The sequence below is a fragment of the Solanum lycopersicum genome, chromosome 1, assembly GCF_036512215.1.
Source record: "Solanum lycopersicum chromosome 1, SLM_r2.1".
Taxonomy (NCBI): Eukaryota; Viridiplantae; Streptophyta; class Magnoliopsida; order Solanales; family Solanaceae; genus Solanum; species Solanum lycopersicum.
In genome coordinates, this window is record NC_090800.1 from 81,354,104 (window position 1) to 81,377,371 (window position 23,268).

Genomic DNA, 23,268 nt, shown 5'->3' on the forward strand with positions numbered 1-23,268 from the left:
TAGCTAATGTTTGATTTAATTGCGCCCCATACTAAACGTTTGTCAGTCGTCTCTTTCCCTAAACTCTCGCTCGCCACTCTTCCTCTGCTCGCCTCTCTCGCTTTATAGAACAGAAGTGTATAAATTGTGTTTCTGTTTTGTATAAAGCGAGAGAAAATTGTATATACACATACAAAAACATATATCTTCGTTCTATACACTTAATTATACAATATACAAACATTTTACTTCGATTCAATTGTAAACAAATGTAAATTTTATACAGATATTGCAGCGAAATAGGCCAGCGAATTATACAATTGCAACGAAATAGGCCAGCGAATTATACAACTGTAGTGAAATAGGCTAGCGAATCATACAATTGTATATGTATAGCGAATTATACGTTTATATGTTTGCTATGAAACACAATTATGTAAATTTTGTTATAACACACAAATATAATTTTTTTATTTGCTATATGGAAATTTTCCTATTTATTACCCACTCTCCTCCGATTCTGCTTAATCCTTATGGATTCAGTATCATCGCTGAGGTTTTGTTCTACCATAAATGGAACCAAGGTAGTGTTCATATATAGCCAGTAATAATCTTGCAAGTTTATGACAAATAAAGCAATCATTTATCTTATAATTAATCATGTTAGAAAGATGTATAAGTTCAAAAATATCAAGTGATTATATTATACTATTAAAAAGAAACATTGCATGGGAAGTTATTCTATAGACAAAATGCATCTTTCTTTATTTAGATTTTTATACCTTGATGATATAATATATAGTAATTCAATATACTATTTTTTACCTTGATATAACATAAATGATGATCAACATATATATTCCTACACCAAATATGTCTAATTACGTACTTATTTATCCACCTTTTATTTCTAAGTGATTTTTTGTGATCTCAATAGACTTTTACACTCTGAAAAGGATACCTTCTCTCATTTGGAAACTGTATTACTAAATCAACAACAAAAGAATAACTACAATAAAAACAGCTTTTAGCAGCATCAAATATTGACATTATTAAAGAATACTAAAGTCTTTATCGGCATTAGTTAAGTGTCATTAGAATCAATATCGCTAAAGACTTTAGGAAAATATTTAGCGGCAAGTAAGAATTAATTGCCACTAATGATCATTTTTTATGTAGTGAATGCCACAAATTTTCAATTTCCTTCTTATCGAAAATTGCTAATCCGTAACATGTCACAAGAAAATTCTGAATTTTTGATAGATTTCTGATAAAAACATACCTTAAAATTTCTAATTAAAAATGAATTACTTAAAAAAAAATTAAACAACTATAAAAAAGATTTTGAACATCTTTAATTTGTTAACCTTCTGAAATACTTTGTTAATGGACTAATGCATGAGGTCCGTTGAGTTAGAAGCAGACAATTATTGATATGGAATTTCCTTTTAAAAAAATTAATTAACGGTTGGACATATTAATGCAATAATTCAGAGAAACAAACAAGTAAAACTGCACATAACCTTAAATTAATAATGTCAATTTTAATATAAAGTTTTTGAGTTTTGACAAGGTATAAAACAAAGATGAAGATGTTTGTTTGTAACTTTCATCAAAGACTAGAATTAAGACAGACAAAATGACACACAAAGAATACAATTACAGATTGAAATATAGATACATGAAGCTTCTTCTTTGAAATTAAAACACTTCCTAAAAAAGAGTTAAAAAAATACTTTTCTTATGGAGATTAAAAATTGTTCATTTATATATTTTCATTTCATCAAATATTTTATTGAAATGTCTAGGAGGCTAGAGGGAAAGGTTCTGTTTATATGAGTGATACTTAGAAGATTCTTTAATCGCGAGTTTGAGTTTGATTAATCCAAACAAATAAATAGGATAATAATTTATATTTATAGTGACTAGGTCAAAAAAAGTGTTAAAATAATTAAAATAAGAAAGATAAATGTAATATTATAAATTTGAAAAAGTGAAAGCAAAATTGGTAGGAGGCTAGAATAAGATTCTAATTAACTCATTTTTTTTCTTGATAGATCTATTATTTTAGGGATAATTGTATAGAATGACAAATTATATAAAATAAATATAGTAGTTATTCTTTGATTTATTTGTGTTTCATAGCAAACTGTTTATTAGTCCTTCTCTCCCTCATATTTTCGCTCGCTTATTCTTGTCGCTCGCATCTCTCGCTTTATACAATAGAATTGTATAAATTGTGTTTCTAATTGTATAAAGCGGGAGAAAATTGTATAAACGCATGCAAATAGATATATTTTTGTCCTATACACTTATAATTATACAATATAAATATTTCCCTGCCCAAATCTCTTTTGCCTTTCTCGTTTTATACAAATTTAAATTGTATATAATTTCTCTCTTTCTCGTTTTATACAATTCGATTCAATTGCATATTCCCTGCACAAGTCTCTTTTTGCCTTTCTTTCTTTCTCGTTTTATACAAATTCAAATTGTATATAATTTCTCTCTTTCTCGTTTTATACAATTCAATTCTGCCTTTCTCGTTTTATACAATTCAAATAGTATATAATTTTTCTCTTTCTCGTTTTATACAATTCGCTTCAATTGTATATGTATAACGAATTATACATATATAAGTTTGCTATGGAGCACACTTATGGAAACTTTGGTATAACATACAAATATAAATTTTATGTTTGCTATATGTGAAAGTTGCCCTTTTTTTTATATTAATTTGCATCAAGCCCTTTTTATATATTAATTTGCATTTAAGTCCACATTCTATGTATAACATGATTTTACTGGAAGCAAACTTTTAATCCAAACAAATCTTTATTCTATTTATGTAATGTACACGTATATTTTGCTTTCGTTTACTACGTCATAACTCTATAAAAGAATGGATTTAAATGGATGATAAAGACATAAATTTCAAAAATTATTTTGCTTATTATACTCTTTCCTTTATGATGAAATGAATACACTAAAAAAAAAAGTCTAAATAACGAAAATTTATTTTACATATTGTGGGGGTTGGGAACCCCTATAGTTTGTTGTATCAGAGGTTTCAGCAACCCCCAGAGTTAGATTTGCCATAATTAAGTTGTGGGGTGTTTTCACCAACCCCTGTAACAAGCAGCGAGGTTATTTTGTAACAATTTAAATTCCCGCAAATTGATTTGTAAAAACCTACCATTTAAGTTCCAGGGGTCACAATCTCTGATAGTAATAACAAAATAGCAAAGATCGAAACCCCCACACTTCATGAAAATATTAATCATCTTCCGAATTTATTTTATTTTTGCCATCAATAGAATAGTGTCTAGAGCTAATTAAGTCAATGATACTGCTGCAAGTAATAAAAAGCTACGGTATAAAAAGTAATAAATAATCCAACAAGCTATTATGTGCACTACTGATATCATGCAAGTATCGATAATGATAGAATTAAATTAGTTTTTTTAATTTTATTTATTTGTAGGGTCTATTTTATATGAAACAAATAAAAAATAATGATAAATTTTGTTTAATGATTTTACTAACATAAATGTTTAAGTTGAGTGATTTTTTTGATACCTAACAAACTTTAATGACTTTGTTAGATCAATACCTAAAGTCGGTAATTTTATTGATTATAAATTTAAATTGAGTGATTTTTTCGATACAAAACAAATTTTAATGACTTTGCTAGGTCTATTCCTAAAGTTGAGTAAGCTTTTAAGATATTCACTCTCGATGTAATCATAATCAACCAAAAATTTCTCCTTTCACATTACAAGAAGAAACCCATATACTGAAATCAAACACTACAAAGCTGGATGAATATGATTTTCAACATTGATAATCTTTTAGTTATCCAAAACTGAAGTGATCAAAGGATTGTTCAAGAAAAAAGCTTCCAGATTTGCACATACACATTCATACATAGCTTTAAAAGAATCGTCAGTATAACAACCAAACATGCGTTGCTAACACAACGTTATCCATTGAAAGAAGCTCTTTAGGTTCATTATCGAAAGCATCCAACCCAGCACCTGCAATCTCTCCTTCCTCTAAACATTTTACCAACTCCATCTCATTGATTATAGGTCCTCGTGATATATAATCACTACACCTCTCTTACCCAATCCCCAGTAGAATTTCCTTATGGATGAAGTGTCGGGTTCTTTCTGTTAACGAACAACAAATAACAAGTACATCACATTTTGTCGCTAGCTCATGAACATCACCATAGAAAGGGTGGGTAAGAAACAGGCTTTTTATTCCTCGATTGATATGATAACCAAATGCTTCAAGCCTTCATGCAACATTTAGACCTATGCTTCCCAGACCAACAATTCCAACGTTCCTGCTACCCACCTATAATCATAAAAAAAAAACATGAATATACATTATTTTTGAACCATTTTGATATCTAAATTTGGAGACAATTTTTATCAACCTTTGAGCCTAATGGGAAGTGGTGATCCTGAATAGGCCAAAGTCCCTTTTTAACAAAACGATCTGCAGCAGAAATCCTTCTAACAACATCGATCAACAATCCAACAACAAAATCACTGATCTTCAGCAAAATGAGTGTTGTCAATCTGTGTTATAAAACCAGAAATTACTGATTCTAATAAATTGTTCAGAAACACGAAGTAACTGAAATTTATAGAACCAGTAAGAGAGATAAACAAAAATTTAATTCACAAAAACTAAAATCTGTAAAAAAAAAAAACATGCCAGAATTTGAAAAACCTTTTAAATTGGAAAAAGATTAAGTCCACTGAACTCACAGTGTCCCTTTAAGGAAATTATTACCCTCTAGTATTTAAAGTTTGATTTGGCATATAACCTAAAATGATCTTAATCAGCAGAGTCTAGATACCAAAAACTCTACTGTCAGCGAACCAATCCACAGCAGGAAAGTACACGAAGAAAATGTATGCAGAAGAAGAAGATAAGAAAATTCGTTAGGAAATATTTTGAGAATGAATGATATTTATAAGCAAAAAGAATAGGTTCCGAAAAGTTGCAACCCTTTCGAAATTCACACGACTATTAATGAAAGTTTACAACCTTTCAAATGGTACTGACTGTTCCTGAAAGATGCAACTTTTCAGAACAGTCATGGCGGGAAAGTTCAAATAAAACGGATCGCGCGCGGATCCGAGTCGAATCGGGTTAGTCAACTAAAAAGTTGAAAAAATTCGATTAATTTTCAACTTTTGTTATCAACTAATTAATCAAAAATATTTTTGGCCATTTAATTAATTAAATAAATAATTAAAATAAACTTTGTCCAAAAAATATTCTCTCGATCATTTGTCGAAGCCGAGACGAGCAACGATATTAATTAATTAATCAAAAAATATATATGCATGCATTTGATTCTCATAATGTTATACGTAATGTTAATTCGTGTGTATACTTGTGTATGTATGTTGAAAAATGGATTCGATAGGAAAATATTTCAAAATTAAATTTTGATTTTAAAAAGGAAAATCAATTATCTGTTTCAAGTTATTCAACTTTAAGATAAATAAGATCTATTTTCTTCTATGCTTGATATGATTCTTTGATTTATGGGTTCTAAGTCGATTTTTTTAAATTAAATGGAAAAGAGTCTAAAATACCTTGAAGTATTAAAAAATGGTACAAAATTACCCTTCATCCACCTATTGGCTTCAAAATACCCTTTTCATCCACCTATTGGGTCCAAAATACCATTGTCATCCACCTTTGGGTTCAAAATTGACCACTTCTTTAATTATTTTAAAATTAAATTCTTTAAAAACTTTTTAATATACTTGTCATTCAACTTTTGGTTATAATTTAATTTATTAATATAATTTATAAACCAACCCACTACCCACTCATTACTAACTAAACCCCACCCAAGTAATAATCCAACTATAATATAAAAATCGTCATAAACACTACTAAAACACAATGAAATTATATATTCCTGAAAATGACATCTAAAATTATTCGAGTCCGAATTGAAGCCCCGATTAAATTTAGATTGAATCGCTTATTTAGGAGGACACTTTCAATAGGATTGATTGAATTTAGAAATTTATGATTAAAGGTAAAAAAGTAATACATCCCGAATTAATTCATGCACTTTTTTAAAATATAATTTTATAAATACTTATGATTTATTTTAAAACCTTTATTATATTATTTTGAAAAAAAGTTAGCTATGAAGTACCATCACATAATTGAGACGTAAGAATAATTAAGATGAACATAATCTGACTTTTAACTTTATCGATAATTTTTATTTACACGCTTGAATGTATGATAATTTACTTCTTTAGATATTTTTGCCTCAAATTTTTTAAAAACACTCAATTGGCAGTAGATTTTCTTTATTAATAGTGTGACGGGTTTATTAATTTGAGGGTTTAATTAGTTTTGAGTGGGTAGTGGATTGATTTATAAATTATACTAATAAATTAAATTATAACAAATAGTTGAGCGCCACGTATTTTAAAAAATATTTAAATAGTTTAAACATAAAACCGTTAAATAAGTGGTCAATTTTGAACCAATAGGTGAATGACAATGGAATTTTGGATCCAATAGGTGGGTGGAAAGGGTATTTTGGAGCAACAGGTAGATGAAGGTTAATTTTATACCATTTCTAATACTTTGAGGATATTTTAGGCCATTTTCCGTAAATTAAAAGAATTGTTGTTCAACTTATCGTGCTCGCCTTTGGAACCACTCGAGTATCGTCCGAAGCCTAAAGGGTAAAAAGTGTTAACAAAAATTCTAAAACGCTATATGAAATTTCTTTTTAACCAAAAGGGCAAAATAGCTCGCGAAGTAGCGATTTTGTCCATTGGAAAAAGCAAAATCGCTGCTATAGCAGCGATTTTGTTAAATTTGATTTTTTTAAAAAAAAAATTATAACAAAATCGCTCCCTCGGGAGCGATTTTCAATTTTCAAAATTTTTTTTTATAACTTTTTTAAGTAAGTCGCTGCTTATGAAGCGACATACCCTTAAATTATTATTTTTTTTACTTTTTGCTTCTTTTATTTAAAAATGTTTAAATAAAAAAAATTATTTTAAAATTAAATTGCTGCGATTTTTAATTATTTTTTTTAATTTTTAAAAATTAAATCACTAAAAAAAATTGATATAAAATCGCTGCCTTGGCAGCGATTAAATTTTTTTAAAAAAATTAAAAATTTTAATTAAAAATCACTGCCTTAACAGCTATTTGATTTACAAAAATAAAAAGAAAATTGATTTAAACTTTTTTTATTAAAAAAAAAGCAAAAAATATTAATTAAAAAAAATATACATAAGTCGCTGCCTCAGCAGCGACATAAAAGAAAGTATTAAAAAATGATTTTTATTTTGAAAATCGGTCCCTCAGGAGCGATTTTGTTATAATTTTTTTTTTAAAAAAAAGAAAATTTAACAAATCGCTGCTATAGTAGCGATTTTGCTTTTTTCAGTGGACAAAATCGCTACTTCGCGAGCGATTTTGCCCTTTTGGTTAAAAAGAAACTTCATATATCGTTTTGAAACTTTTATTAATATTTTTTACCTTTTAGGCTCCGGACTCGTGATATCTTTAGGCTATTTGAATATTCTTGAAAATATTTTGACATAGTGATATTTCATAGAAATAAATCCACGTATATTGTTACATTAAGGGAAAATACGAAATGACTTACTAGTAGCAATGATATATGAATAATTCCAAAGAAAAATCTCTCTTTTCCTATTTACTTGTTCATATTTCCATTTTATATCTGTTCTTATTTACTTGTTCATTTTAACAAAATAAGAAAGAATAAAAAAAAAATTCTTAATATGCCTTTATTTAATTCTAAAAAATTTCTAGCAGTACTATGCCTATATGACTGAAATGAGACAATTACCACATATGCAGATACAAATATTTTGAAAACCGAATGGCACATATTGGGGTGTTTTGACATAAAGAAATTAGCAAACATAACAATCTTCAATAGAGAACTTTGTTTTTTCAAGCCCCAGAACAAGCTTCAATCATCACATCTCAACTTAAGATACATCAATCACTTAATTGTGCATCTGCATGTACAACGACTTTTCACAAACACAGCCACTCTCCATACAACTAGTTGGGAGCTGTTTGCGCCCATCTCTCATAAGAGGAGAAGTCCGACTCATTTACTGTAGGACTAAAATTTCAAGCGATCCTACCTCAGAGACCGCACACAGACAAACATATGGAGCAAATAGCTTCGCTTCTGCAGATAATTAACCACTAGCTTCCACTGACTGACAAGTAGGTTAAGTAAATTCTAGACAAAAGACAGAGTTGCACATTCCACTTTGACGTTGATAAGAATATCAAAGCAGATGAGAGAATAATAGTGATTCCACTTAGTCATCCAAAACTGGAGAAAGCACAGGTTTGTTCAAGAAAAAAGCTTCAAGATTCCCGCAGACAAGTTCATACATAGCTCTCATAGAATCTTCAGTAAGAAAAGCAATATGTCGTGTTAGCACAACGTTATCCAATGAAAGGAGCTCTTTAGGAACATTAGGTTCATTTTCGAAAACATCCAACCCAGCACCTGCAATCTCTCCTTCCTCTAAACATTGTACCAACTCCATCTCATTGATTATGGCTCCTCGTGCAATATTAATGATTACTCCTTTCTTTCCTAGTGTTCGTAGAACCTCCTTATTGATCAAGTGGTGGGTTTGGTCTGTCAATGCACAACAAATGACTAGGACATCACAGTTGGTTGCCAGTTCATAAACATCATGATAGAAAGGGTAAGGAACAGGCTTTTTGTTCCTCGATTGATATGATATGGTGCAACCAAATGCTTCAAGCCTTTGTGCAACTTTTAGACCTATGCTTCCTAGCCCAACAATTCCAATTTTCCTGCTTCCCACCTGCCATCATCAAGAATACGCTGCATTTCGTAATGCAAAATCCACAAAAGTTTGCTACCCACACCAGAAAATTACATTGTACATAGAAGTCAAATTTTGATTTAATAAATATATATACAATTATTAACACTTTATTATGATAGGTCGTGTGTTCTAGTCTTTCCACCCCTAAATTCTAAGGGGTAAGTTGAACTCTATCGTTTAATTTGGAACTAGTTATCTTAAGATTTAGTTATTTTAGAATAACTTTTTCTAATATGTATATGGGATAACTGATAAGCTATCTCATAAATAGTTATAAATGATGGGATAAGACAAAAAAACTTTTATCAAGCATTATTCTTTTTTTGTTACCGACTAGATATTTTATTTATCTCTCACATCAAACACTACTAAACATTAAATATATATAGTTTCACAAAATCAGAATTAACATTTTATTTTCTCTCTGATTTCTAATGAAAAACAACTAAAATCAGAAAAAACAAGTAGAGAGAGAGAGTACCTTTGAGCCTAGTGGGAATTGGCCCCAAAGTCCATTGTTGACAAAGCGATGTGCAGCAGAAATTCTTCTAACGACATCAATCAACAATCCAACAGCAAAATCAGCAACATCTTCTGAGAAAAGAGTTGCAGCACTAGCAATGGAGATTCCGCGGCGGCGACACTCGACGAGATCGATATGGTCAAGGCCAGTGCTGGTGGTGACGATAAGCCGCAGCGACGGTAAGAGGCGGAACAAGGAGGAAGAAATCTGGATCCCTAGATGAGAAGGAGAGCAAATCATTGCTTTTACAGATTGACCATGTTTACAAATATAATTCTCCAATGCAAGTGAAGATTCCCACGATTTCAGCATTCTATATTTTTTCGATAACTCTTCATCGTAGAATTTAAAAATCGTTGGTCGCCCCACCACTATTACCTCCGGCAATTCGCTTTTAGCTTCGCTCATTTATCCCAAGATGATAACGCTTTGGAATGTTTGGCCAAAATAAAGTGAACTAAGTAGTAATTTCTGTATAGAAATACTTTTTTATAGATTTTTTTTTTTTAAAAAAAAAATATGTAATAGTATAGAAATATTTATTTATTAAAGCATCCACAATTATAATGAAAAAAAGAATGTAAAATGAGTGATACCCAAAAATAGATGGTATTAGTAATACAGTCCTCTAGAGTGTGTAACTAAAGCTTGCATCAGTTATACATAGAATAAAAAACGTACCAAACAAAGGACTATTAATACACAAAGTTAACGTAAGCTTTATTTTTGTTAATACACTACCATAATATGAATATAAGGTTATGAGAGAGAATATTATGTACGCATATTTATTTGTTTAATTTTATACAAGTTAAACTATCTATTTGTATAGACTCAACATTATTAAACGAAAATGCCTATTGTGAACGGTTGAAGGAAACAATTATGTTTATGCCTGTGTTAAAATATATATTGAATAGTCATGTACAAAAATATGTTACCCACATATGCATTTACTAAAACAAAAAAAAAAACATAATACATACTTTAGATTCTAAACTTGGCTTCAAATTTTAACTTTGACTTTCAACTTTCATAAACATGCACCTTAAATATCCAACTTTTAAATAAATAAACACATGAGTCCTACCTGACACAATACACGTAGGACACCATGTAAGACAAAAAATAACATGTAAAATGACGTATAGGACAGGTGTTTTATTTGTTCAACTTTATAAAAGTTTAAATGTCTATTTATGCACATCCAAAATTAAAGGGCATAAATGTAATTCGAAACTAGGTTAAAAGACATTTATGTATTATGCGGAAAAAAAAAAAAGACAAGAAAAAATAACAGAAGTAATTTCACCTAAATATTTGGCAAACAAGTTGCCTTTGCAATTTTTGTGCGTTGCTATCACCCAACCAACGATAGCTGATTAACCATAAAGACCAATTGACAATATGCAAAATAAACAGAATACATACCATAGAATTCAAGGAGATGGTTCTTTTACATCAAAAACACCTAGATGATAGATGATAGATGAAGATCAAAAGCGCCTAAATACACTTGAGAGGTGAAAGCCAAAACCACAAGGGATACAAGAAACAAACTTTATAACATTTACAGCACGACCGGACATTCCTATAATTATTGGTTGTTTTACTTGAACAGAAGACCAAATCAGCTAGGTATATAAGGTTCGAAAAGTTTCACACATGGGTTCGGGTCATACTGCATTATTTCAGCAGCTCGTTCGAATTCTTCCCTCAAAACTCTTATGCTGAACTTGTCTACCACCCGACCAAGATCATGAGAAACCTCAAATGGATCCTCTATGCATATCAGATGCCTGTCATTCCCAATCCTCCTAGTCCAGTCTTTGGCTCGCTTGCTGTTTACATGATCATACATGGAGAAAATTTGATAAGAGAAATGTCATTTTACTTTGAATGGTAAAAAACATATAATCAACAAGAACATCAATAGTAGTTACAACGCCTTACCTCACTGTACTTCCTGAACGAATGGAAATAACATCATTTGCATAATCATGACAATATGCCCAGTAGCTGAAGAATGCCCACACCAACCGAGCAAGACTTTCACCATTTTGAGATCCAAAACCATAAAGCTTTTCCACTTTATCAAAGTAAGCACATTCAATGTTGCCAACAGTAACAGAGTAGGTTGCTTCCATACCCTGATAAGAGGACAGGGAAAAAGAATGTGAAGAAGGATAACTATCTTCATATAAAGTAGAACGTAGAAATATCCTTTCAACTATACATTGCCTGAATACCACCTCAACCCAAAAAGGAAAAAATTGTTTCTTCATGACTACAGCAGCAGAAAAGTATTTACGTATACATCAAAGGCAAGGTGACACTGTCCAAATCAGTTCGCAAGGCCAAGAATAGCACATGTAAGGGGTAAATATTACAAAACAGGGTTGCCCACACTAACAAATTGATTTCCTAAATTTTTAATGATGAATTGATTAACCAATGTTAATAACGAACTATACTTGATTATTAGAGAGGGAAAAAAGCAGCAAGTTTCATGCTTCTTTATAGTAAGTAAATGCTAAAGCATATTGGGGAACCTCTTTCTTTTTACCCATGTGCATAAATCATTTATATTTGTTCTTAACCATACTCCCAAACCAATCTTTTATAATAAAGTACAGGATGAGACCGCATTGCAAGATTTATGCCTTTTATGTGAGATTAAATTAACTATTACAGAATACGCTGATACAGGTTCAGATGGTATCACATGAATGTCCGCATTTAATGAGCATCCACACTGAACAATCATACACTGAAGATTGAAGAGAACAGAAAATAGAAAATGCAGTTTCACAATCCAACAGGCAACTAGTTCATTAGCCATATCAAAATCTTTTCATGGAAAGTATCCCTCCACTCTAACAAAGGAGAAAAAAACAAAAAGGGCATAAGGTGGCAAACACCTAAGGAGAGACGATTCTCTGCAGAAAAATGATATGATTGATTTGTTATTTAATTAAAAATGAAACTAGACTGTCTTTCACACTACATAGCTCTAGCTCTAAGACGAATATTTGATTATTAATTCAAAGATGTTTCGTCAACAGCAACACCAAAGTCTTAATATGAAATTTAAAACAGCTATAACTCAGAATTTTTCCCAAACTATCATCTAATTAAGCAGAAAAATGATATTAAAGATCCAAAAGAAGATAAATTTCAAGCTTACTCTCCACATAGAGCAAGAGACACTGAAACCCCCAAAAAAGAAAAAAAAAGGACTAGATTATAGGAATGATGAACTTTTAAATTTTTGTTCTTCCACAATCTAAATCACCATGTTGAAACCAACAGTCTGGTTCCTCAAAGAAAACGACCCATGCTTAACTGAAAAGGTATGTGATTAAAAGAAAGTACACGTCACTAGAACAGACCGACCAAAGCAATTCGAGCTCAATCAAACAACTAAGAATTCACCGAGTCATTGACTAGAGCAATAAATTACAATCGGAAAAGGCTCAAAAATACCCTTAAACTATTCGAAATAGCTCATATATACCCTTAAATTTTATTTCGGCTCAAAACTACCCTTCCCGTAATACTATTGGGTCAAAAATACCCTTCTTATTAACGGAAGTTGTTAAATGCCACGTGGATGCCATATGGATGCCACATTGTATGCCAATAGGATTCCACTGCCACGTAAACTAAATAGAAAGGGTCAAATATACCCTTAAATTATCCGAAATAGCTCATTTTTACCCCTAAACTATATTTCGACTCAAAACTACCCTTACTGGCAAACTATTGAATCAAAAGTACCCTTCTTATCAACAGAAGTTGTTAAATGTCATGTGGATCCCACATTACATGCCAATAAGATTCCACAGCCACATAGACTAAATCCCTAAATCCTATTTATTTTCCCCCTCATTTCATTATTTCAGAAATGAAATTAATATTTAGGAATTTAGTCAATGTGGCACATGTAGAATTTAACAACTTCCGCCAATAAGGTCACTTTTGACCCACTAGTTTGACGGGAAGGGTAGTTTTGAGCCGAAAAATAGTTTAAGGGTAAATATAAGCTATTTCGGATAGTTTAAGGGTACTTTTGACCCTTTTCCTTTTAGTCTATGTGGCAGTGAAAATCTATTGGGGTGCCATGTGGCATCCACATGGTATTTAATAATTTCCGTTGATTAAAAGGGCACTTTTGACCCAATAGTTTGACGGGAAGGGTATTTTTTGAGCCAAAATATAGTTTAAGGGTATATGTGAGCTTTTCAGATAGTTTAAGGGTATTTTTGACCCTTTTCTGAATTACAATTGATGAAAAAAGCCGTCCACGCTCAGCCAACCAGCAGATATTTTGCACACTCCTAGTAGTGATAATTTAACAATCAAACAGTTCAGGTAATGTGCACAACTTACAAGTTTCACATACATCATAACATCAGACCTAAAGAAAACACACCTGTAGACATGGAAGGATGGCAGGTCTTCGCTGCTGTAGAAAGTGAATGCACATTAACACATACCTGGAAGCAGAAAATAAAAGTCAGCCTAACAAATGAGAGAAAGAGAGGCAAAAAAGAAATAGCATGAAAATGTATGCTTATGCATAGCTAGATAATGTCACTTGGTACGGGGTGAATTGAATAGGAAAAAGAGAACGGAAAAAGAAATAGCGAAATGTAGGCTTACGCATAGCTAGATAATGTCCCCTGGTAAGTTTCGTTCACCCCTCTAGACTTAGCCCAATGTTTAACAATAAATGCCAACTGTCTTAATCGTACATCTATTTGTGCATAATCTCGAAGCAGCTTTGTGTTAACAACAGCCAAAACATTATTCACACATATGTCGCAAGATATCCCAGTTTCTGGATCCATAAGCTTGACTATCGGCACCCTGGCACGTGTAAGTGCCTGCAAGGAAACTTGAGTTAGAGACCATACTAGAACAGAATCAAATATGAAGAAAGCACCATAGGAAAAACAATGTGCCACATAACTTAAGGACCATATAGAAAATCAGAGGCATATAAGATTCTAGATCCACTCTGGATCGAACATGACAAGTAGACTTAATCCAGCTCACTAAGGGGAGGCCAGGGACCACCCGTGCGTCAACCTGAGTTATGTGGACTTCAAGCGAAACAAATTGGGGCCAAAAAAAACAGGTCGGATCTGATATTAATATTTAATCTTTTAAATTGACCTATTATTGATTTTGAACCTGTTAGGTAAATTTGAAATTTGCTCACCATTAGGCGAAAAATGTTAAATCCATTTTTTCGTAAATTGACATTCATAATATTGATGAAAGTAAATGTTATGAAGTCAAAAATTCCTTTAATGGTATATTAAAGGGTAATAAAATTTAGTTTTAGACTTGTCAAAACAAAAAAAGCACTAGTTTTGGTTTATAGAATCAAGCAAGTATTATTTCAAGTGAAGGTCTAAACAACTTAATAAATGAATTGTTCATAAATTTTTGACCTATAAGTTCAATCACTCTCAAATCATAGAATAGTTGCAATCAGCTATAAGAATCCTCCAATATGATATCTGCTATGCTCGTGTATTTTATCGTTTAAGCTAAAATAGCCATCGATCAAACTAGAAGTTATCATCCATAAGTTATTCGAGAATTTGTGGTATTCCTTAATAGATATGAGTGAGTATACATATGTATCAATTATTTCCCTTATTGTCTCCAAGATCTATCAAAAACAACCTCTCTTCTTTATTGTTTACGCTAAAATAGCCATTTTATTGAACTAGAAGTTCCCATCCATTAGTTATTCGAGAATTTGTGGTATTCCTTAATAGATATGAGTTAGTATACATATGTATCAATTAATTCCCTTATTGCCTCCAAGATCTATCGGAAGCAACTTTTCTACCTCACAAAGGTAGAGGTAAGGTGGCGTACATCCTACCCTCCCTAAACCCAACTTGTGAGATTGTAGTCGGTATGTCATTGTTGTTGTTATATTGTTCCCAGGGTCTATAGGGCTTAGGGGCTTTCTTAAAAATAGCAATGCCAATTCCTTTTATTTTCTACAGGAAATATGCAAGGACATAAATTACTTATTAGATTAAAATTAGCCTTGAACCGGACCCCTCCTGGACAGTCCTGGATTGGTCCTCAGTCTCCTTTGGCTCAAATCAGCCCTAATGCGCTCCAAGACCCTCTTTAGAGGCCAGCTTGTCCCAAGCCAGATACGTCATCATGTATACTCGGATATATACATGGTATATAAATGAATATTATTGGTGTTGCTAAATTTTTCAAAATACCTGCACATTCTGGAGATTGCCTGACTGCAACATGTCAGCCAACTTCAACAATACCTCTGATTTGTCAATATTTGCATCCTCAATTGCAAGGCAAATATCAATATCACTTTTCGAGAATCCAAAAGAATTGGCACATGATCCATAAACATAGAGCCGAGCATTAGGCCATTCCTTGCTAACAATTCCATCCAGCAGTGCTAATAACTGTTTCTGCTTTGTCCTTTCTTCCTCCGGAGGAATTAAGGATTGAAATGTTGCTAGGAAAGCACCATTCATCCTATTAATGTCACTCCGACATGCAATCTGTCTTTTCAACATCCTCATCCTCTGGCCAAGTATGTATGCTCCTCTCTTGTCTGATCGATAGTCCTGATGAAAGTAGCACAAAGATGAGTCAGTAACAGTATGTTTGGTTTCAAGAAGGATAGGAGAGAAATCGGAGAAAGGATAGAGTGATTAAGGGGGTGTTTGGTAGAGTTCATTAGCAAAAATAATGCATGCATTAGCATTTGTATTAGTATCACTAATACCATAGATTTCTATGTATTAATAATGCAAAGAGATTTAATGCATGCATTAGCACAGTTAAAAGACCCAATTACCCCTCAAAACTCCCTTTACATCGTTTTCACCATAATTGTGGAGGATATTTTTGTAAACAAATATTTTTATATAATGCTTGCTATTTTAAGGCACCAAACCAAACAATGCATAAGAAACAAACTATACAAAACTAATGCTAGCATTACTAATACACTCTATTTAGCATTATTTATACACTACTAAACGACTCCTAACTGGTTTATTTTGAACCTCGTGATATACTAGTAATTTATTTGTAACCATTCTAAAACCAAGAGAATATTAGTGATCAACTTCCAATTGTGCAGTTGGAAGAAAGCAAAATCATCATACTTCTTTGTTTGCATCCAAGTTAAGTCTATTGAAAGATCTTGGCATGAAGGGAAACCTTCCAGCTCCTTTTTGCCTTTATTAACAAAAACAAGGGAAATGAGTCAATGACACATTTACTTCTATTAACAAACAACGGAAATGAGTCAACACTTGTTTGCCTATATTAATAATTAGGCTTGTGTAACATGTTTCTGAATTTTAAGTACTTCTCTTTTCGACATTAAGGTGCCTGATATAAAGACAATGCTGATGTAACTGTGGAATTCGACAATGGTTGTTGTGGCTTTTGTATGTTTGTTGAAGGAAGAAAAAATGAGCACGCAAGGTAAGGATTTATCACCATGACGAGAAAACCAAAGTTTATACTTGATCCTGATGATTATCCCATTCTGAAGGTACTTCAGAAATGATTAGCTTAGTTCTAGACAACGCATAAATATTTGGGATTGAAGCATAGATGAGTATAATTGATATTGCAAGTAACATAGTTTAAACTACTTCTCCCTTTGAAATTAAGGCTATGTTGCTCGGACTCTTCAAAAATGTCAACGCGTGCATGTTGGATTCTCCAAAAGTAGTGTATTTTTGGAGAATCCGACGCGGGTGTGGCATCGAAGTGAAGAGTCCGTAAAACTTAGCATTAAGGTGCCTGATATAATAGACAATGCTTATGTAACTGTGGGATTCGACAATGGTTGTTGTGGCTTTTGTATGTTTGTTAAGGGAAGAAAAAATGAGGACACAAGGTAATGATTTATCACCATGACGAGAAAATGATCCTGATGATTATCACATTCTGAAGGTCCTCCAGAAATAATTAGCCGAGTTCTAGACAAGCATAAATATTTTGGATTGAAGCATAGAAGAGTAATTGATATTCATTTGACCGAGCTTTTCCAGAGACATGACGATTCACAGGTTCTCTAATTAACCCTCATTAAAAATCAAAATAAGCTTATTAGTATATATATATATATATATATATATATATATATATATATATATATATATTAGTTTAGTAATTGGGGTATTTAATGAAAAGGGAATGTCTTTCAACCTTTTAACTTTTAAGATTCCCACTTTAGTATAGCATTGATATTGATAGATGAGTCAACCTTTATTAACTCATTGTTTGCCTTCATTAACAAACCAGGGAAATGAGTCAAATGACACATACTCCTCACTATTACCTTCGCTCCTCTTAACCCCAACCATACATTGCTCAACTTTTTGGAACATTGCACTAGAGACACCAATAAAACACAATATGCTAGAGCATCAAAACACGGTTACAAGTTGCTTAGAGAATGTGCCAAGGCACATCCAAACAGTCCAATCTACCAGATAAGGGTATAAACCAGGAACACAAATTTTTCATCAACTCGAGTTTTTGTCTTCCAATCAAGTAGGTTTTCCTCTCAGGGCAGAATAATGATTACAAACAAGGAAAGTATACTTTGAGAATTGGACTTCTTTATAAAAATAATTATAATAATAATTATGTAAATCCGCTGGAGAAGAAGTAGAAGATGAAAAGGCAAACATCCTTTTTATATATTTGGTCCATTTCTAGCTTTCCACTGGATAAGGATGGAATTCGTTCCTAAGGAGGAACCTTCATGATTGGGAGATGGACAAGTGGACAGATTTTCAAGATTCAGTAGCCTCATTCAGCAACCTCACTGAAAAGGACTTGCTGATTTGGAAGAATGACACCAAAGGTCAATCCTCAGTAAATTCTATTTATAAGGAACACAACAAGAATGCAGGACATGAGACAAATTGGCCATGGAAGATGATCTGGAAACGAAAGGCACCCTACAAAATAAACTGCTTCATGTGGTTGTTGACAAAAGAAACAGTTTTGACTCGTGAAATTTAAACAAAAGAGGCTATCAGTTGGCCTCTAGATGTACTTCATGTGGAGAGCATGCAGAGACAATTAACCGTCTTTCTTTTTTGCATTGTACATAGACAGAACAGTTATGGAGAATGTTTATCTATCTAAAGGGGATAAGACGGGTGAAACCAGGGAGCATTAAAGGAGTTCTAAGCAGTTGGAATAGAGATAGGTAGAAGAGATGGAACTTGTCCAAGTATGCATTTGGTGGACGATTTGAAAATAGAGAAACAATAGGAGTGTTGAGAATGTGCTAAACAACTTACAGAATATCAAAACAAATTGCTAAGCTTTTTTTTATTTTTGGTGTAAAGAAGAGATACTCCTTCCATTTCACAAAAGAATGACCTAGTTTGACTTGGCATGGAGTTTAAGAAAACAAAGAAGACTTTTGATCATGTGGTCCTAAATTAAAGTTATGTCAAATGTACAAAATTGTCTTTTAATCTTGTGGTCTTAAACATGCCACGTGAAAATTTACTACCAAAAAAAGAAAGAGGTCATTCTTTTTGAAACATACTAAAAAGGAAAGGAGGTCATTCTTTTTTAAACGGGGGGAGTATTAGCTAGGACAAAAGACATCATTGATGTGCTAGATTGTTTGTAGGCAGCAGTTTAGATTAAGACTGCCTTTCTCAGTAAGTTGTAACCCTTTTGAAAAGGAGCTACACTTTTGTTGTAGTACACATGTGGATATATATACTAAAGTTACTAGTTTCAAAAGACAAAAGAATTGTCCTCACTAAAACATGTATTCTTATACACTGAATATACACCTCAATGTTATCCAGAAAGTAAAGAAAATCATAATTCAAACAAATATGCTTCATTTCAAATTTAAGCTCCATGCAACTGGTGTACTATCATCCTAAAACTCTAATGTAAGTCAAGTTAGTTTGACACACTAATCCATGTCACAAGGAAAATGTCATCCAAAATCAATCTGAATTTCCAAGTCAAATTTGATTCACTCTCGAGGTACTTTGATCCAAAGTAGTGAAACAAGAAAATAAAGAGGTTGTTTTAATAGCATTTAACATACATCTTCAAATGCAACGAGTTAGAAATTCAGCTAGTCGGTGCATACAGTTGCTCACAGTCAAGAATTTATCAGTCTCAGAAATATATGATGTCAAAGCCAGATAACATGTTAATTAGTATCTCTAGGACCCCAAAAAATGAGGATTAGTTAATACAATTAAAAGAAATTGCATTAAGAAAACAAATAAGCTTTATAATGATTACAAGAATTGATATCACCATATAGTTTGAGACATTGTAGCACAACCAAGAAAAGGTTTTAACAAATAAGTTTCTTTTACAAAGAACAAAAATTGAAAAAGTAACCTTAAATCATAATTTGTGTAATGGAACTTATTAACATACACAAGATCACAGACACGCATTAAAGCTAACTAATATTATACATTCATCACACCAAATCAAGCCCATATAATCAGAACATATGTGGGCAGTATATACCTTATCTCGAGAGGCATGATGATTCTTTTTATCACTTCTTTCATTTGGTTCATCCTCAAGTCCAAGAGAACTGATAACATGTTCTCCCAATTCATCCAGTTCGCTTTGGCCTTGAGCAGAACTCCTACCTAAAACATCCCTCATCACAGAGACAGTTTCTTCCCCACTCTCAGCATCCTCACCACGTAATTCCAACGTGGAATCCTCAACATCAGAAGCCAAAACAGAGTGAAGTTTACTTCCTGCTGGTGGGACGGGTGAATCCAGCCGACGAAAAACCCTTTGATCATCTGAACCAATAGCATAATTCTTACCATTCCTGGAAAGATGTTTACTTTCCCTTTCATACTTATGATTCAAGCCAATACCCCTATGGTTCAACTCAACAAAATTGTTCTTCTCATTATCGACATTATGCTCAAAATCCCTGCTCCTTGGCTTGCTTGAAAAACCTGGTGGTGGCACAACCCCTCTTACAGTCCCACTATGAAACTGTCTTCCCCACCCCAAACCACCACTCTCACTCTCACTCTCACCTCCACCTCCACCACTATTCTGTTGCTCAAGACCTCTTAAATTGCCCAACTGTTTCCGACCTGAACCAATGACATTCTCAAGCTTACCCTCCACACCATTCAACATCCTAACATTCGCTAATCTTGATTCATGGTTTTTCTGTTCAAAGTTACCAACTTTACTAGCTAAATCATCACTAAAGCGGTCATTCATCATACTCACATTACCTTGAATATGGCTACGTAAAGATCCAAAAATCAGATTATGATCAAACTCATTATTTGAATTACTCGCCTTAGCATTGGCACCGAAAATCCCCAAATTGCCCATGTTTTCTCCGACTGATCCAAATCCAAGTGGACTCGCATGGTGATATTGACTGAACCCACTTGGGGCAGGCGGAGATGAGTAATTGGGGTTAGTGGTATGGCCAGAATTAGGGTTTTGGAGAAACCCTCGAATGAAGAAGTTATGAGGTACAAACAGAGGAGGAGAGTGAGAATAGGGCAAAACAGAAGGGTTTGTAGGAGTATGGAACAATGGCGGGTAGGGCATACTAGGACCTACTGCTGCAACTGCTGGATCATGCGGCAGATTCTGCAACTCCGGCCGCAGTGGCGGTTGAGGCTGAGAGTGAAGTTGATGCGGATGATTCTGAAGCAATTGAAGAAGGAATTCCCCACCGTTGGATGGAGTTGACTGTGAGGATAGAGGCGGCGATGCGGCATCGCCTCCACCGCCGGTCATGGTTAGATATTAATGTTCGCCGGAGAATCCAAATACAGCAGAAACTTAGCAGAGAAGTCTAATTACAGTTTTTTTCTCGATCTAACAAATACCACAAATCGTTACCTATTCCGTCTGTTCATTGGATTTCTCCCAAAAAAAAAGATGATTAACTTTTTCAATTATTTATATAAATATCTGCAAACTAAAAACAGTCTTCTATAATATAGTAAAGTAAGTACTTAAGTATAAAACACTACGATGTTTACCGAAACCTAAATGATGTAGGAAAATTATATAACATATGGAAAAAGATGCTATTAAAAAAGAATAGTATTTTCTTTCCGTATCAAATTTAGAAAAGTAGTTATCATTATTTATTTTCTTAGAATACTAAAAATAGTCTTTTTGTTAAACAAAAAAAACTCAAAACAAATTTCCTATTTGTATAAAATAAATTACATTCTTGTCATGAAAATTTTTAAGTTTTTTAATTAAATAAATAATAATTAATTTATCAATGATTAACCTTTTCTTTGTAAAAACATGTTTGTGTAAAAAGATATCATATACACTTTTTGCAAGATATTCTAGTTTCAAAGTGAGTTTTGTGACTATAAAACTTAAAGAAGAAAAAAAGGAACAAAAATAGGCTCTTAAACTATTTGAGAAATATTTTTTTGTGTTAACAACTAAATATTATAATCATGGCTTTTTTTCTCTTTTAAGCTTCTCATTTGGTGTCGAGTATTTATTTAAAAGTTTGATTAGTTAGTATTTATATTTAAAAATTTATATATCTTTTAATTAAAGATGACTTCATAACATCTCAAAATTAAAATTATAATTTAAAAAAATATTTATTACTTTATGACGATCTTTTAATACTTATAATACTAAGTATTGATAGTTATATATATGATTATTGTATGTTTAAAATATTTACATAACCAATCAAATTCACACATTGCAGTGTTTAAGGTTTTTCTTTACACATGACAAATACATGAGACATAAGTGTGCAAAATATGTGTGTACTATACATCTTTTGAAAAATATAATATACAACCCTAACTAGACATTGTTATAAAATAAAGTAGGTGTAATATAATAAAATGACAAGAAGAAAAAGAAAAACACAAGTAATAGTAATAACTTTTTTCTATTATTGAATGTTTTCCTTTGACTTACTCTTATCTTGCTTTTAACTTTGTTACAAGAAGAGAATGGTATATATATATTGGAGTCGGAACCTAAAGATATAAAATATTAACAAAATTTTAAAATGGTATATAAATTTTTATATTAATTAAAACGGTAAAATCGCTAGAACAACAGCGATTTACTCTACCGGAAAAAGCAAAATCGCTGCTACTGCAACAATTTTACAAAATGTGATTTTTTTAAAAAAATAATTTAAATCGCTACCTTGGCAGTGATTTTTAAAAATCTTTTTTTTTAGAAAATTGCTTTCATTTTTTTTAAAAAAAATTAAAACAAAATTAAAAATCGTTGCCTAGGTAGCGATTAGAATATTTTTTTTTTAAAAAAAATACATTTTGCAAAATTGTTGTAGTAGCAGCGATTTTGCTTTTTACGGTGGAGTAAATCGTTGTTGTTCCAGCGATTTTGCCGTTTTGGTTAATATAAAATTTTATATACTGTTTAAAAAAATTTATTAATATTTTATACCCTTTAAGCTCCGGACTCATATATTGTATACATATATATTCTTGGTATCAAGAATATGGATATTTATTTGTCATGTATACGCTTAAGCACCAAATATATTATATGAATACATAGTTTAAAACACCTTATATAATGTATGTATATATATCTTACACACAATGTATTATGTGGAAATATATGTTACCACAAAATAGATGTATGTGAGCATCCATTTTACTAAATATTCTAATGTATCATTATGGGAAGTGAATTGTTTCTGAAGTGACTTTCTTATATAACAATACCATTAAGTACACACACTTCCGATAATAATTTGAGACAGATTATATAACTTTTAAATTCATC

The 23,268-nt window shown here is 32.0% G+C and overlaps 2 protein-coding genes across 2 annotated transcripts; both read right to left on the reverse strand.

The window, feature by feature from the left end:
- Positions 1–7,934: 7,934 nt before the first annotated feature.
- On the reverse strand, positions 7,935–9,996 carry LOC101243827 (glyoxylate/hydroxypyruvate reductase HPR3). The gene is made up of 2 exons (XM_004229823.5): positions 9,385–9,996; positions 7,935–8,879 (listed from the first exon to the last, which is right to left on the reverse strand). Exons 1-2 carry the CDS (start codon positions 9,832–9,834, stop codon positions 8,358–8,360), a joined length of 972 nt encoding a protein of 323 aa, XP_004229871.1. The 5' UTR covers positions 9,835–9,996; the 3' UTR covers positions 7,935–8,357.
- An 838-nt stretch (positions 9,997–10,834) lies between these two features.
- LOC101244121 (UTP:RNA uridylyltransferase 1-like) lies at positions 10,835–21,553 on the reverse strand. The gene is made up of 6 exons (XM_004229824.5): positions 19,990–21,553; positions 15,693–16,061; positions 14,092–14,315; positions 13,862–13,925; positions 11,380–11,576; positions 10,835–11,267 (listed from the first exon to the last, which is right to left on the reverse strand). Exons 1-6 carry the CDS (start codon positions 21,250–21,252, stop codon positions 11,057–11,059), a joined length of 2,328 nt encoding a protein of 775 aa, XP_004229872.1. The 5' UTR covers positions 21,253–21,553; the 3' UTR covers positions 10,835–11,056.
- Between the last annotated feature and the right edge of the window lie 1,715 nt (positions 21,554–23,268).